Source organism: Lampetra planeri, chromosome 8, assembly GCF_965212315.1.
Source record: "Lampetra planeri chromosome 8, kcLamPlan1.2.h2, whole genome shotgun sequence".
Classification (NCBI taxonomy): Eukaryota; Metazoa; Chordata; class Hyperoartia; order Petromyzontiformes; family Petromyzontidae; genus Lampetra; species Lampetra planeri.
The window spans coordinates 9,238,986-9,254,994 of NC_136114.1; the positions used below are offsets into that span (position 1 = coordinate 9,238,986).

At 42.9% G+C, this 16,009-nt stretch overlaps 1 protein-coding gene across 1 annotated transcript; it reads left to right on the forward strand.

Annotated features, from left to right (window-relative positions):
- Nucleotides 1–3,521: 3,521 nt before the first annotated feature.
- Nucleotides 3,522–15,791, forward strand: LOC144720293 (protein mono-ADP-ribosyltransferase PARP12-like). Its single transcript, XM_078596927.1, has 11 exons — nt 3,522–3,618; nt 4,505–4,600; nt 5,315–5,378; nt 5,505–5,649; nt 6,454–6,604; nt 8,113–8,221; nt 9,812–9,905; nt 10,536–10,593; nt 11,236–11,366; nt 12,665–12,813; nt 14,359–15,791. The coding sequence occupies exons 2-11, from the start codon at nt 4,598–4,600 to the stop codon at nt 14,637–14,639; spliced, it is 1,185 nt and encodes a 394-aa protein (XP_078453053.1). The 5' UTR covers nt 3,522–3,618; nt 4,505–4,597; the 3' UTR covers nt 14,640–15,791.
- The last annotated feature ends 218 nt before the right edge of the window (nt 15,792–16,009 follow it).

The window sequence follows — 16,009 nt, forward strand, 5'->3', positions numbered from 1 at the left end:
GAAGTTTTCGTGACTGCAGGGATCCATACTCCATGGTTCTTTCGGTAAAGTCACGGAGGTATCAATAAAATAAATTAAATCACGACGTTTCGTCTATCGCAACCACAAGCGACCGGTCGCTTGTGGTAGCGATCGAAAAGTCGTGATTTAATTTATTTAATTTGATACCTCCGTGACTTTACCGAAAGAACCAAAGAGTACGATACTGAATGTCGGCGGTTAATTGGTCACGGTCGGATATGCGATTTTGTACCAGATATGTTTTAATTGCGACCCAAAATGCAGAAATAAGATACCCAGCATTGAGCGCATCTAAGTCCCCTCTGTGGTGTTCTGCAGTGTGTCCTGGTGTGCGTATAACAAGAACACACGCTATTGGCCACTAAGTGGGGGGTGACATCACCACGGCGCTTGTGCCAGGCCACGTGAAGTGTCGAAGGCTCGCTGGCAAAACGTCACGGGACAGACCCAGGTGCCATGGATGAACCGTGATGACTGGCAGAGATGACTGGCGTATGACGACTGACGCACACACAGCTGGGTGTGGTGATGAGACGTGCGTCGATTTCATAATAAATTATCATACGAACAACAAAACAAGATGAATAATTTTGCCGGACAAAAATAAATTGACAACGCAAAGCAAATAAAGCTTTTAATTTAGAAATACCGCCAATTATCATTCCAGCATGAATCATTTTGTAAAAACAAAAATAAATTATGAATTTATACCAACAAGTGACACGAGCATTATTAACCTTCACCAAATACCGAACAAGAGTGAGTTAATGAGAGCAATGTCGTACACTAATAAATAAATAAACTCATTATGCAGTAGACAGGCGTATGACCAAATCTCCCAGAATACGCCCAGTTCACGTCAAATTTGTGAAGCTAAACAGGCTGGAGCCTGGGTAGGATGGTTGAATGGGCAGCCACCATACACAACAAGTGATATCGGCTGTGGGCGATACACTGTGGGCAGCAGAGTACAGAAGAGGGACAGAAGTGGCGATACATTGGGGCAGTGGTTCCAGACCTCTTTACTTCAGTACCCCCCTACGAAACCTATCGACTGTGTTTAGTGCCATGACCAAAGTAGAATTGAAAATGTACACTTATATGTAATTAGTGCTGAATAGATTTACCATGCCACTGTACAGTTTAAACTGAGTTGCTTCCCATCACCAATGATGGACAGAGGGGTGGAGGGGGATGGAGAAATTTTCTGATGGTCTTGAACTTATTTTGTGAACATGTTTTCAACATACCTGTGACGAAAGATAGGTTACTCATGCACACACACACACCTGCATAACGTAGAGTTTCCACCTGACCGGGTTTGACCGAGACAGTCCGGGAACTTGCTTTTGTGTTCGAGTGATAAGAATTGATTCACAATCTGGTGGCATTGTATTGGACGTTATTACCGTATACTGCATATGTTTGATAGACCTGGGTTGACTGAAAAATACGTGTGGGATCTTGTCTGTTAAATAGGTGCCAACAGTACCAATACATTATATCATGTGTAATTACATTCGGCAATAACCCAAACATGTGTATGCCATTAGTATTGGATAATGAGGGTGAGCCCTCTGACGCATAGGTAAAGCTCTGCAAAAGCAATGTTTTCACATTTCAACCATTTGAATTGAGCAGGAGGGCACACATTCCTGTGTATGACAATCGCATTATAAATATCTTGTGTCTGCATAATAAGCCTTTGGTGGCAGCTTCAAATCATCAGGTACCTTCTGGGGATGAGGGAAGGGTTCAGGATATGACTTTGGCAGGGTGATGTCATAAGTGGCAGGTGAGTTGTTTGTGGTTCCGAATTGAAATTTTACGGGGGTTTAGAAACAGCAGACATCGTGGTAGATTGACGTGGTAGATTGAACCAAATTTGGTATATGGTTGGACTCGTTGGACCAATGTTGGGCCAACTTTGATGATACTAGGCTGTGTTTGAATGCCAGCTGGTAAATTAACTAAGCCCTGTTAGCCCACGCGACTCGCCACCTTTCAGTGAGATATTGGCCATGGGAAGGATGCGTATGAAACAGTGTTGTATTGGTGTTGATGAAATGCGTGGATTTTGGTAAACTAGATGTCTGCTACCTGTCCAATCATCGGTACTAACATGACTGTCTTCCAAACCCACTTTTTTCACAGCCCACAATTGTTTTCTCATTCTCTATGCAGGTACAAGCCAGCCTGGTCTAGGGTCATATTAAAAGTAGGGCTACAGAATATCGTCATTCTACCACGTTGGCATTCCGTAGGCTACCTTTTAAATGTTGCATGCGATGGTGTAATGTCCCAACACACCTTCAACATGCGTTGATGCATTTATCTCGGCTCAGAGTTCTCTGACATCAAAAATTGTGATGACCACATGACGGCGAATTTGGAGTAGAGGTAGGTTACCCGCATGTACGCAAAATCGCACAAACGGAGCCCGTATGAGCGAGGAAAAGCCATACTCAGCGTGGACTATCAATAGCTCCAACCTTAATGGTCTGTGGTATTTTCTTCTCAGCCCATAGTATTTTATTCTTCTGAATTCGTAAGTCAACAGCGCATTGCAGTATAGCGAGTTTTTCAAACACGTAGATCTAAATAGAGTACATAAAGTTAACGAAAAGGTTAGTGAATAATTGACACGATTGGCCTTTTGAACCACACCTTAGTAACGTGACGCTAGTTACATTGTTTGCAATGGGATGGAATTTTTCTGAAAGACATCAATTACGTGGCTGAAAGCAGTGGGTCATGTGATGCATTGTTTCATTCGCATAGAAAATATTCTGCAGCTTTCAATGTTTTCTGACACTGTGAATTCGTAGCAGTGCTACAATTAAAAATCGATTTGATTTCCTGCTTCAATGTGTTAAGGCGCTGATCATCTCCTGTTTAAAGCCCTGAAACTACACATTACTTTGGTATGGGTTGAGCCAGTCTACATGACATCCACTGTTTACTTCCCCCGAAAAGTGGCATTCAATTTTTCTCTTGATATGCAATTCCTTTGTCAAGGCGCCCAGCTTATTTATATGCTCCAAGCTCGTGTGCTGTTTCATTCAGACGCTGTCGCCTCGACAGACCTGGTTTTCACCTGAGGACGGCTGCTTGCGTTGTGGCCGAAACGTCGTGAGAATTATTTTATTATGTTTTATTTTTATTATTATTATTTTATTACTTCCCTTCTACGTGACTTTACCGAAAGAACCAAGAAGAAGTGGCATTCATTTTGATGATGAGCCGAGTCAACCCCCAACCAGGATTTGAACGCACAACCTTAAGATTGTGGGCCACTCCCTCTACTGCTGAGCTACCTGGTTGTATGCACAAAGCAATCGATAGACACATTCCTGCTCGTGACGTTCATGGTTACATGCTGGAAGACTTGCATCACCACCTCCTATAGCGCTTTCAGGAAATGATGTACAGCCTACACACTGTCCGTGCGTATCATTTCGCGTCATACTTGTGACGCCTCTACAATATATATAGGGGCAGGTGTCACATGTTCAAGACGGTAAACTCTCCGCCTCGCCACTGTTGGGGCATTTCACATTTCGGAGCGCCTGAGTTCGGTGACGAAGAGATACTTGGGTGAGAATTCAGGATGCAATATGAGTTTGTTCTAATGCTCGCGCCTCTCACATTTTGATTAAGTAGTGTTCTAACATTTTTTATACCTATTGTTTAATGTTTGCATGTGCCGATGTTTATCTTGTTTATGCAAAATCGTTAGGATGTCCTATGTATAATAGCAACTATCCTTTCAACTCAATGTGTTTCAAAGACCGATCTTAAATGTATACGTTTTATATTTCAAACTACTGTATCCTTTCAACTAAATGTGTTTCAAAGACCGATCTTAAATGTATATTTTTTTATATATTAAAAAATACAATCATGCTTTCTGCAGTTATCGAAGAATATAATTCACTACCCATCATGCAGAGAGGTTTTGTAGAAATCTCGTGGAGCCGTGTAACTTTAACATGTTGAAGATTAACATTCCATATGAGGAATTAAACACGTGTTTAATATTGAAATGGCGTCCATTTTATTCAAAGTACTGGACATCGTTGCTGCGTTTTCACGACCATTAGAAAGCAGTTTCTAATTACTGATAAGAAGTATGTGAACCTTTTTCGTTACCAAAAGTGGAATTAATGTTGAGTCTTTGACTTGCAGTAAGTGCGTAATCTTAATTCCCAAATGCGTTGAAAAATGCACTGCTCTTAAGAATCTTAAATCTAACAATGATGCTGTGTTGACAGTAGTGCCATAAAGAAGGGACATTTCCCAAAACGTCGTCTAATATCTGTTCAACCTGAATGTCTTGATATTTTCAAGACGGAATAATCTCGTTGCTCTTTATTTGAGAGAGTATTGAGTATTGTACGAGAATATGATAATGGCTAACTGACATTGCTGATAATGTTACCTAAGGCGATGTCACGCACTCACAATTCTTGTTTATTCACAGCGATAATTGGAGCATTATTCACACTCGTGTGAGTGCTCAGAGAAACGTTTGAAACCCAACTTCCCAGGAAGTAGAAGACAAATATTATCAGACATGGTAATATTTTCCAGCACTAAACATAACCTACAAACTATATTCACGGCTACTCGTGAAAATGTTACGCATAGATTAATCCCCAACTCCGAAACACGTAGCTTTATAATATAATGTATACATGCACCGTTCCTCATTGTTGGAATTAGTCTAAAATAATAATCTCTGCATGTATATGGCACTTGCCTAAAATGCCTCAACAACTCAAAGCACATTACTTCACATTTCATCTCAACCATTCAAAGGGGACCTCCAGTGGCAACTGTCTCTGTGCAGCACAAGGTGACTCAGCACTGGCTTGCAAGTGGGCATTCATCTGCTGGTTCGGGGGTGATAATTACTATGTGTAACCCCAATCGAGCAATTTGTGGGGACATTTTTTTTTATTTAGGCAATGACGCCAGTAGACAATGGCCCACTCTATTTGGAATGGTTTTGCAGGATCGTTTATGGCCGCTCCTAAGCAGACGCCGCATATTGTGAGGTAAATACACCCGCAGTATTAACTAGGGTGGCCTATCCGATTCGAACCGCGGACTTCGCCATCAAGTGGCAACAGGTGCCAGGGGTTTCAATCTGTTGTGAGGCCTCTCTGGCAGTGTCTGACTAAACTACTGCCACTGTGATTCCACATGTCACTGCACTGGTCAAATAACGAACAATGAGGCCACATTGACACATTTTACCGACTTGAAATGGTGCTTGTATTTTGTGTAGGCGAACAGGACCTCACGTCCAACCAGGATCGACTTGTGCATTAAATTCTTGTGCAATACCCCTGGTAAGAACCCATAGAGTTAAAAGAGTGTTTACAATTTCAACGTAATTTCTAATGTATAAATGGTCAAATTGTAGAAGAAAGTTTATTCACAGTACTGCGCGTCCTCTCTTTCATTCACCCCCACAGGTTGCCCTCATCTCCACGAAGATGTCCCTTTTCGTTGGCAAATTCAGATGGATGGACAGTGGGCAAATCTTGAGCCCAACCAGGAAATAGAACGAGCCTTCAGCAAGCCACAAATTCACAGCTACCGGCTCGCTAAGCCCAAATGGTAATCGAGGAGGAGAAATGTGGGTTTGCCATTATTCAAGATGAAACTTAGGATCAAGGGTTAAGGTTTCAGATTAAAGTTATATGTTTGGTAAATGTGTTGCTATGGCGATAGGCAATGTTTGTTCACAATTATAGTTGGGGTTGAGATCGGGCTTGAATGAGAGTTATAGTTCATATCATAGTTAAATCGGTGTCCTTCAAAAATTGTAGGCACCAATCCTATAGTGGTGGAATGTTAGTGCCGAATGATTTAAAGAGGCATTCATTGAGCTCGGACCGCAATCCAAAAAATGTCCACGAGTCAGCGCTACGCGGTTTATCGGCTTGGTGTGGTGGCTGTTGACACCTGTAATCCATTTCTTAAAACCAGTGGTGGAGATTCCACTTTCCTATATTGATGAACGATGTCTACCCGTGACGTTCACTGTGTGTACATTAATTAGTTACTTTTGCATTTACTTGGCTCATATTTTGCACCAATCACAGCCTAAGTATTCGCTCTTTGTGTGACACTCGTGAAGGGGAATGCATGATCACTCATTGCTATATTTTCAAGCAAGTCAGAGAGCTCTTTATGATAGTTATCACTAGTTATCATTATAATTTTCCGATATTTATTGTATCATATGTATTAATTTATCATATGTACTGAATACTATTTCTGATAGCTATACAAATTGGTGATGATGATGATGATGATTTTGCTGGATGTGATAATGGTGCTGGGTGTGACAATGACGATTATGATGAAATCACACACATTGCCTGGCCTGTAATAACTATTATGCCTGCTTCTGTTCAGTGATTCGCTCATCGGGTATCTGGACTTCAACACCATGACGTGCTACGGTCCACAGACCAGGCCCGTCCGCCGCCTCTCTGTGCCGTCAGTGGACCGCTGGGTGTGGTATTACAGGGATAGATATGACGAATGGATCGAATTTGGAGAAGAGGTACAGTGTAGACCTTTCTTTGTTTTTATTCAATAATCCATATTTCTCCTTCTCAGTTCACAAATGTATCTATGAACTACTATGAGCGTATCTCAACGTGGGTTTTCGCAACCACTTGTAATCTAAGCATGGTCTAGTGGGTTAGGCCATGTTGTGTGGGTAGTCTTAGTCTTGGGGGTACGTTTTTTTTGTCAATTATAAAACCTCACATCTCAGGTTCATAGATCTCACCAGCAGGATACAGGCTCAGAATATAGTCACATAATACCTCGACTCAAAACAAGAACAACTCCAGCACCAAGACACTTCTCATCTTCGTATTCTATTAACCTCAGAGTACCAACCAGTATGTACAAATAAAACTCAGCACCACGCTTGTTAAAGCAATTCAACAGGATGAAACAAAACCAGCCCAAACAACGTATCACGCGCAGCATACATGCGATATAGGCAAGATACAGGGTCTTATTTTGCAAGCATCATACTCGGAGCTTGCCTTTCTGCCAAGCTGACGTGTGCGCCTAGAGGTGCAACTTAAATAGGAATTTTTGCCTCGCTCTCCCAGAACTATTAACCTTTGACCTTTCCTGGTCCCAATACCAGGCCTTATGGTTACTCCTTTTCTCGATGAAAAAAACTCTGAAGGTCACCGGACATGGTCACTACGTATAGTTGTTAATAGTGGATGCCCAAACCTCATGGTCACTCCCTGCCACAGCGAACAAACATGAGGTTACACGGAAGTGAATTCAGCAAATGCATACTTCAAAGAATACTCGAATAGACAACCATCACTAAACGAATACAGTACATGTAAGAGGTATAATACAACAGCCACGTGTTGATCATTATTTTTCTTCAGCTTTTACCACACACTACTGCAGGCATCTTCAGGAATACAGGAATTCACTTCCACTCCTGAAGATGCCCGCAGGAGTGCATGGCCAAAGCTCAAGAGAAGGAATACTCAATGCAGGGCCTAACCCAGAAACCCACACTTAGATCATGACGAAAATATTCATCTTGGTTGACTGCAAGAGAATTCCTACCAAGATGCATTGTGATAAAATTTCCAAACATTGCATAATGACAGCCAATGGTTTAATTAGTGTTTATGTGGGTTTGTATATATTGTGGATATTTCCAAACAAAAAATAAAGCCAAGAGCTGTATTCATTTTCTTTTAAAGGGCAGTGAGAAGCAACGTGTTATTTCTTAATGTGACATAGTTCCATATAATTGTGGCCAAATTGATCATTTATTATCATTATCATCAACCATGGTTAATCCACCTCTGGATGAAGGCAATGTAAGTCACTGCTATCTCTCACAATCCTGTGAGGTATCTTCTCCAGATAAATTGATCATTCTAAAAAAAATCACACAACATTAAAATTGTGATAATCGACTTGTGGAGATAATTATTACAAAATGTAACGATGCAATGTGAGACTAAACCATTGAAAATCACTCATGATGTTTACATGCCCCATGGTGTTGTATTTTAGAATTCATGGGGCAAAAGCAGCAACCTCAACAGCGCTACAATTGAGGAATCTTACAAGTCGGATCCTACATGTCGGATCTCATATTACGAGTGTCAGATCGACTTCAAAGGTCAGTTGCAACTTTCCATTCCCTATTCACATTTATGAATGAGGGGGTGGGTGTATAAACAGTATTACTCAATATCCAGGTCACTCTTGCAAAGGAGATTATCACAGTCTCTTGAATTCTCACCGGCGAGGAATCGCCCCAAGTGAGGAGCTCACAGCTGGCTCCCAATTCCCAATGGCTCACATGGTGGAGCCATGTGAGCCATTGAGAGAGGGTTTCTGCGTGTGCAACTCTCTCATGAAATCGTGGGGGGGCTTCTGCACAACGGACCAATGTGAAAATACCATATAGGGCGGAGAGGAGACACGTTTCATGAAGACTTGTTTAAACAAGTAAACTTGACATGTCTTAATTTAGTATCATTAAATATCCATGTACAGCCCTTTTGCCAATCCACTGTTGGGTTTCCTCGTGCCATGCATGTCGCGTGGGTAATCCGGCCATAGTTCACCATGCTGGTGAGTGCGGATTGATAAAGGTGGGGAGCATTTAAGTACAGCACAACAAAGTGTGTTTTTCTGGCGACCTCCACTGCCCACAACGTAGCCTGGCAGCAGCCTAGAACAGCTTGTTTTATGAATATGGTGGGTGCTCATCAAAGCACTAATCGAGCTATACTCTGCTTAGCTTCTGGGATCTGATGAGATTGGGCACATGCTGGATAATTTGGCCATCGGAACCATTGCATATAAAAGTGCGTTCTGTTTCTTCAACTTTACAATGACCGTTTCAATATTTAGTGAGTGTACCTGTAGAGACACGGGCATTGAAGTACCACCCCCCAACCTCACCGCCTCTGTCCACCCAGTAGTTTAGTCGATGGGTAAAGTGTGGGTAGCTCCCACTTCTTCTAAGATGCCTGGCCAGTGTGGAAGAGTAGGCCAAAGCACCCAGCCGAGGGGCTCCCTTGAAATGCCTGTAGTCGAGGCCCTTCCTCCCGCAGTGGCGTGAGCAGGCAATTGCAGGGCTGCACCTTTACTGCCTTCACCACCTTCACACACATGCAAGCAGAAGCCTCTGATTCGTGCGCTCTATCTTCGAGGGTGAGCGTACACCGTGTGGCGGCGTTACAAGTTAAAGTCATCATTATGAATTATGCAAATACGCTTTTAAGGGGCAACGCTCTTTCCCACATAGACGGGGATTAGTCCCCTTAGATTGTGGCGAGGTGACTTTTCAATGTGTAATAAGTGGCTCCGACACGGCAGAACTTTATTTATTTATTAAAGGTTCTTCACAGCCACGACTCGTCGTTCTTTCTTGGCGTGACTGCGCTGCCCCGCGCCACGTGGCGCTCACCCCAATCTCCACCGCACTCCCCGCTTATATTCCCTTTTCCGAGGCTAAGCCCCGCCTCTGGCCACGCCCCTCTAGGAGCATTCGAGAACGTTCCAGAGGCTTCCATGCTAGCTCCGCCCATTAACCTTTCCCCCAGATATAACCCCACTACTGATAAGGCATGGACGGTCTGATAGTATATAAAGTGTAACCCCTCAATTATGCAGGAGATGCGCTCGCTTATGACAAATGCAAGTATGAGCGTGTACTGGATATGTGAACAAAAACTGGTTGGTTGTCTTCTATCCGCAGAAATGTGTCAGTCGGTAGCAAAGAACACTCGACCGATCCGGCGCCGACCCCAATTTCAGACAAGGGCAGACGGTCCACGGGTCAGAGTGCACAGGTACCTCCACACAAACAGAATCATCTTGTTCAACAGGGATCACCAGGGCAGAAAGTAGAACGTGGATTAAGCTTCTGATGCCATCAAGCATCATATGGGCGTAAGCATATATGCACAAGAACTTGGTTCAGTGGCAGAGTGAGTGGCTCACAATCGGATGGTTGCAAGTTCAAATCCTGGTTGGGGGTTTTCTTAGCCTATCAATCCCTCTGGGGTTGATAAAATAGGTAACACTTGGTCAAGAAGTCATCAGCCAGTGTCCTATGGAGCGACGTGTCCCCCACCCCTCTCCCCCGTCCCCCACTATAGAAATGTGGAATTTCCACCACTGACTCTGGGCTGGAAACAGGAGACCAGCACTGTCCCAATGCTCAATTGAGCAGGAAAGCACTTTGACTTTTCGAGCATTGTTCTGTGTCTCCACATATAAATAATGATACACAAAAAGGTTAGGAAATCGGTCAAATGGGACCTTAAACGTGGAAAAATGCTTCAATTTGGGAATGTTGTGTCAATGGGTTTTTTATATGGGACTTTGAACATGGGATGTTATACATGGGGAAGCTCGAAGAGTGGAAATGTTAGACCGACATTTCATCATATTTCTAAAATCTTTCTCTCACTGCACAGGGCATTGGCGGAGTACAGCAGTGAACTGTTCAAAATCAACTACGAGAATGACTACACAGTGAGTTGTCGCTCTCGTAAAAATATATATATACCTTAAACGTTATCTCTGAACCTTCTTAAATAATCTGACTGATCTCAATACACTTGCTCTGACTTGAAATTGCAGCAGTGAGCTGGCTTACAATCAGAAGGTTCATCTTCTTGGTTCTTTCGGTAAAGTCACGTAGAAGGGAAATAATAAAATAATAAAAATAAAACATAATAAACAATTCTCACGACGTTTCGGCCAAAACGCAAGCAGCCGTCCTCAGGTGAAGACCAGGTCTGTCGGAAAGACGCTGTCTTTCCTCAGGTGAAGAACAGGTCTGTTCTTCACCTGAGGACGGCTGCTTGCGTTGTGGCCGAAACGTCGTGACAATTATTTTATTATGTTTTATTTTCATTATTTTATTACTTCCCTTCTACGTGACTTTACCGAAAGAACCAAGAAGATGAATCCCTGCAGTCACGAAAGCTTTACATCGAAATCAGAAGGTTGTGAGTTCAAATCCTGACTGGGGTTTGACTCAGCCCATGAGCTGACTCGTCCCCGGCATAGGAATGTGGAATTTCAATCACTGTCTCGGAGCTGTAAACGGGAGATTAGCACTGCCTCGGTGCTCATTGGAGCTGGAAATAACTTTTACTTTGATTTTAACAGACTTCCGTGTTGTCAGCGGGCCACCAAGAGTATCAAAATGTTGCTAAGAAGTTCAATGAAACGATGGCCAGGTTCCAGATCACGAGCATCGTGAGAGTCAACAATCCTCTTCTCTGGGACATGTATCACAGGTGAGAAATGCACGTGATTATTGGGCTTAATCACAGCCAGAACTGCGCTGGGTTGGGGTTTGGGAGGACTATGCAAAATCTTCAATGAGGAACTAAGCCCCGATTACAACTACAGAGACTCCTCTACTTACGAACAGGTTAGGTTGCTTAGGTCTGTTCGTAAGTCGATTTGTTCGTAAATTCAACTTTACACCTGTCGATTCCAAACATGTTCTATGGAATGTACACTAAAGAGGAGGAATGGCTTTAAAGGTTGTATAATCTCCTGCAGATGTAGATGCCACTGTTCTGCAGATGCCACTGGTTCTTCATGTTCTGCAGAAGTAGATGCCACTGGTTCTTCATGTTCTGCAGAAGTAGATGCCACGGGTTCTTTATGGTCTGCAGATGTAGATGCCACTGGTTCTTCATGTTCTGCACATGTAGATGCCACTGGTTCGTCATGTTCTGCAGATGTTGATGCCACTGAGTTTTTATGTTATGCAGATGTAGATGCTCATTTCCTCTCTACTCTCTTGAAAAACTTACCAAGAGATGTCTGCACAGTTGCTCTCTTCTTCTCTTCATAAATCAACTTGTAACAGGCAATAGCATCGTGTTCATGGAAAGCACAGAGAGCGTCGTAGTGAACCGCACAGTGATAGCACAACAGCAGACAATGGCGGTGGCCAGGCAGAAATGCTGGGAATGCTGGGTAACGACACTGAACAACCACCGCCATCTATTACGCGATGGTTGAAATTATGACTCTCGGTCAGAACAGGCAACTGGACATATGGACAGATTTGTTCGTATCTCTGAAAGTATATGAGTCTAATGTTCATAAGGAGAGGAGTCCCTGTATGCACTTTACCTTTAATCTTTAAGGTATGCATTTGAATAGCTCTGTTAAAAGATTTTCAAAATCATTCTTATTTCAGATAAAAACATTTTTTTGTTTTTGCGTGAAGTCGGCACATTTTAGAATGTCAAGTAAGATTCAAACAACACACAGAAATGTGCACACAGCCTCTGTGCATTGTGGGAAAAATATCCATCAGCATGTAATGGAGAAGGGCATCGTGGTCCTCATGTCTGAGCTCACCCTCAAATAAATGTGATACATTAATTTGAAACATTAGGTAAATTAACAAGGCTGCGTGCATGCAGCTTTATTCAACAAACTTGCCCTCTTATATTCCAAAGAACGGAGTTTTGTTTCTTTATGTTAGCAAATTAGGTTAAGAAATATCACGCTGCTCACTCTGCAATAAACGAGGCTCAGGGTTTTAAGTATATATATTTTTTTATATTTACAGGAAAAAACAGCAAATGGTAAGAGACAACGGCAAAGAGAACGTGAATGAACAGCGGCTGTTTCACGTCACGAGGACACACGTACAAAATTCCATCTGTCGCAAGAACTTTGACTTCCGATACGCAGGTCCCAAACTGAGGAACGGAAGAGGTAAGTTTTTGATGTTTTCTACTCTTAATGTCTGCCACGTTTTGAGTCAAAGAAAAGGCAGACATGTATGGTATTTACATCATTGGACCTCCTTTGCAGGACCAAAATATAATAATAAGGGTTTTCCCCTTTTTTCTGACAACAAAACTGAAACCTTTTTACGAGGATTCATGTAACTGCATTAACCACAATACCTGCAGTCAAATGCAAACAAAAAACACGCGATGATAATATATGCATATTCTTAGGTTTTTTCGGTAAAGTCACGTAGGTAAAACATTAAAATTAATTAAAGTAAAATCAAATAAAAATCACGACGTTTCGGAGGCAACACAAGTCTCCGTCATCAGGTGGGACCGTCACAGCCAGATTTGCTGCATCAAGTGAGGCAATGATTCAAGATGTAATCCCTTAAAAGCAAGTTGAGGGGGGAGGAGAGGGGGGGGGAGTTCATCAGAATGTGGTAGCCAATGAATGGAACGTATCGGGAGGGAGGGGGGCGGGGCTCAAAGACGCACGACGTGCCACGTAGAACGCATCGGGAGGGGGAGGGGGGGCGGGGCCAAAAGAATGCACGACGTGGTAATATATGCATTGTCCTTGAAACTGATTGGTCCACACCAATCATCGTGTGTTTTTTGTTTGCATTTCACTGCAGGTATTGTGGTTAATGCAGTAACATGAATCTTCGTAAAAAGGTTTCAGTTTTGTTGTCAGAAAAAAGGGGAAAACCCCTATTATTATGTATGGTGTTGTTTTTTTCCTTTGTCAGGGCATCTGCTTAAAGGAAAAAACCTGTAAAGTTTATTTCTGCTCAAATGAGCATTGAGGTGATCCTCATCTCCTGCTGACAGCTCTGAGCCAGCGGTGGAAGTTGAACGTTCCTTTGGCAGGGGCGGGTCCAACCTGAGTACCACCACTGTTGACTTCCCCACAAATGTTTCCCCCATTTTATCGACCCCGGAGTGATAATAGGCTGAATCAACCGTCAACCAAGAATTGAACTCACAACCTTCTGATTGTGAGCCGCTTACTCAACAGCTGAGCCTGTAGGCCGGTTGATTATCCTGTACAATGGCAAAGCTAAACATTTTTATATACTTCTAAATAATAATTAGCGTCATTGTGGAGAATATAAATCAGAATAAATAAGCAGACAATGTGTCTCCTTTACATATCCATCTCTCCACATAAAAAATAAATTATTGCACAACCCATCAGCAGCATTGATTCGAGACAAAGCAAACTGTGGACCGGTTTTGAGGGTCAGGGCTCGCTCGAATCGATGTTGGCAAACTGCCGATCTTACGGGTGACGAGCCCTCTCTCTCATCACGATGCGGGGCTCCCACTGCGATGACGATACACAACTAAAACATACAAGGGCCTTGCGGCTGACGTGTTGTGTAGGAAAATACTTTTATATTTCAAGTGTAGAGACGGATAATATCACGTGAAGGAGACGTATTGTTTGTGGGTTTTTTTAATATCATTTTGTTGTGATTTGTGCGACTACGATCGATGCCCTTTCTCTCCGCGTCCACAGGCTCGTATTTCTGTTCGAACGCTAAATACGCACACGTTCACTTTCAAGAGCACCGCAACGATGTGGGGGACGAGACCTGCGCGTTCCTGGCGCGCATTCTCGTGGGGGTGAGCTGCCCAAAGGAGATGGTGACCGCGACTTCTCTCCTTCCCCCAGCCAAAGGCGGCTCTCTGGAGAACCTGTACGACAGCGTGGTCAACAGCCTGGAAGAGCCCTTTAGCTTCAGCATCTTTTACCCCAGTCAGATCTACCCAGAATACATCATCAAGTACACATCGTGATCGGTGCAGGGCTGCTTGCTCACGACACTGCTGACTTCAGAGACCACCACCCCCCCCTCCCCCCGCCTCTACAGGGTGGTACGGATGTCTTGTGACGCCCCGCCCCCCCATTTAATTATCTAAAACTTAATACATTCTAAAAGTAAAATCTATTCAAAACAGAAATGAATATGCGATGGGAACAACATTTTAGGGGTAAATTTAACTGGGTTCACAAGACATCTGGACCACCCTGAATCAACACAACGCTTTCATACTGGCCCGATGTAACATTTAGAGGTATAAGTACCCACACTTTACCCCACTACACACTAACCTGCCTGTCAAAGAAGGCCTACTCATGTATCTTTACTTGGTGGACAAAGATGCGGGAGGGTGGGGGGAATATCAATATATATTGTTGTAAATGTTGGACTGTACGATTCAGAACCCCCTGCCACCAACACGCTCAACTAACCCCATCTACAGGCCAGCACGAGCGCACGACTTCCTCCGACACGTTCAGGTCAAGGTTCACCTCCCCATGGGTCACTGCAGCACACCGCGGCAGAGTTGCATCGCAAAGGAGTCAAGTGCTGCCTTCCAAAATGCCACCACTCAAAATGAGAACGCATGGACAACGAGGAACGAACCCTTTGTTATGTACTTGCTAGATGGCCTCCCCGTGCCACGTCAGTCATGTTTTGATCATACGCCTTTTGTGTCATACATTTCCAATCGTGGCAATTGGAGTTGCAGGGGAAGGACAACAAACTAAACACAAAAAGCAGTTATGAAGAAATTAAAATGTTAACCGTTGCTGGGAATCAAACTCAGGTCGCCCGGTTAATAGAGCAGTGCGTCAAAAACTGCCATGGCTCAACCCCAAAACTTAGAAATGCAGACGATGTTTACATTTTCTATGAGTGAGAGAGATGATGAGAGAACATGTTAATTGTTTTTTTCTGAGATTTAAATGAGATGTATTTAGTCGTTAACAATTGTATTATTAAACGGTATACATTTGATAAATGTGTACTTTCAAACTTTAATCAAAATGTTGACTGCAAATTATTTTAAATGTACCATAATAGAAAACTTAATACATGTATTTCTGGAAGAAAACAAATTACCTTTTATAAATGTGCCATTCATATTACATATATAAAGTATTAATCTTGTCCCATTGTGGTTTAATCTGCAATAGTCTCATTTAATTAAACACTAAATGGAAGACTGGTGGAGGTGGACAAGCAGCTCAGAGGTCAGAGTGTGGAGGTCAGAGTGTGTAAGGTCAGAGTGGAGGTCAGATTGTAGAGGTCAGAGTGTGTAAGGTCAGAGCGTGGAGGTCTGTGGAGGTCAGATTGTAGAGGTCAGATCGTGGATGTCAG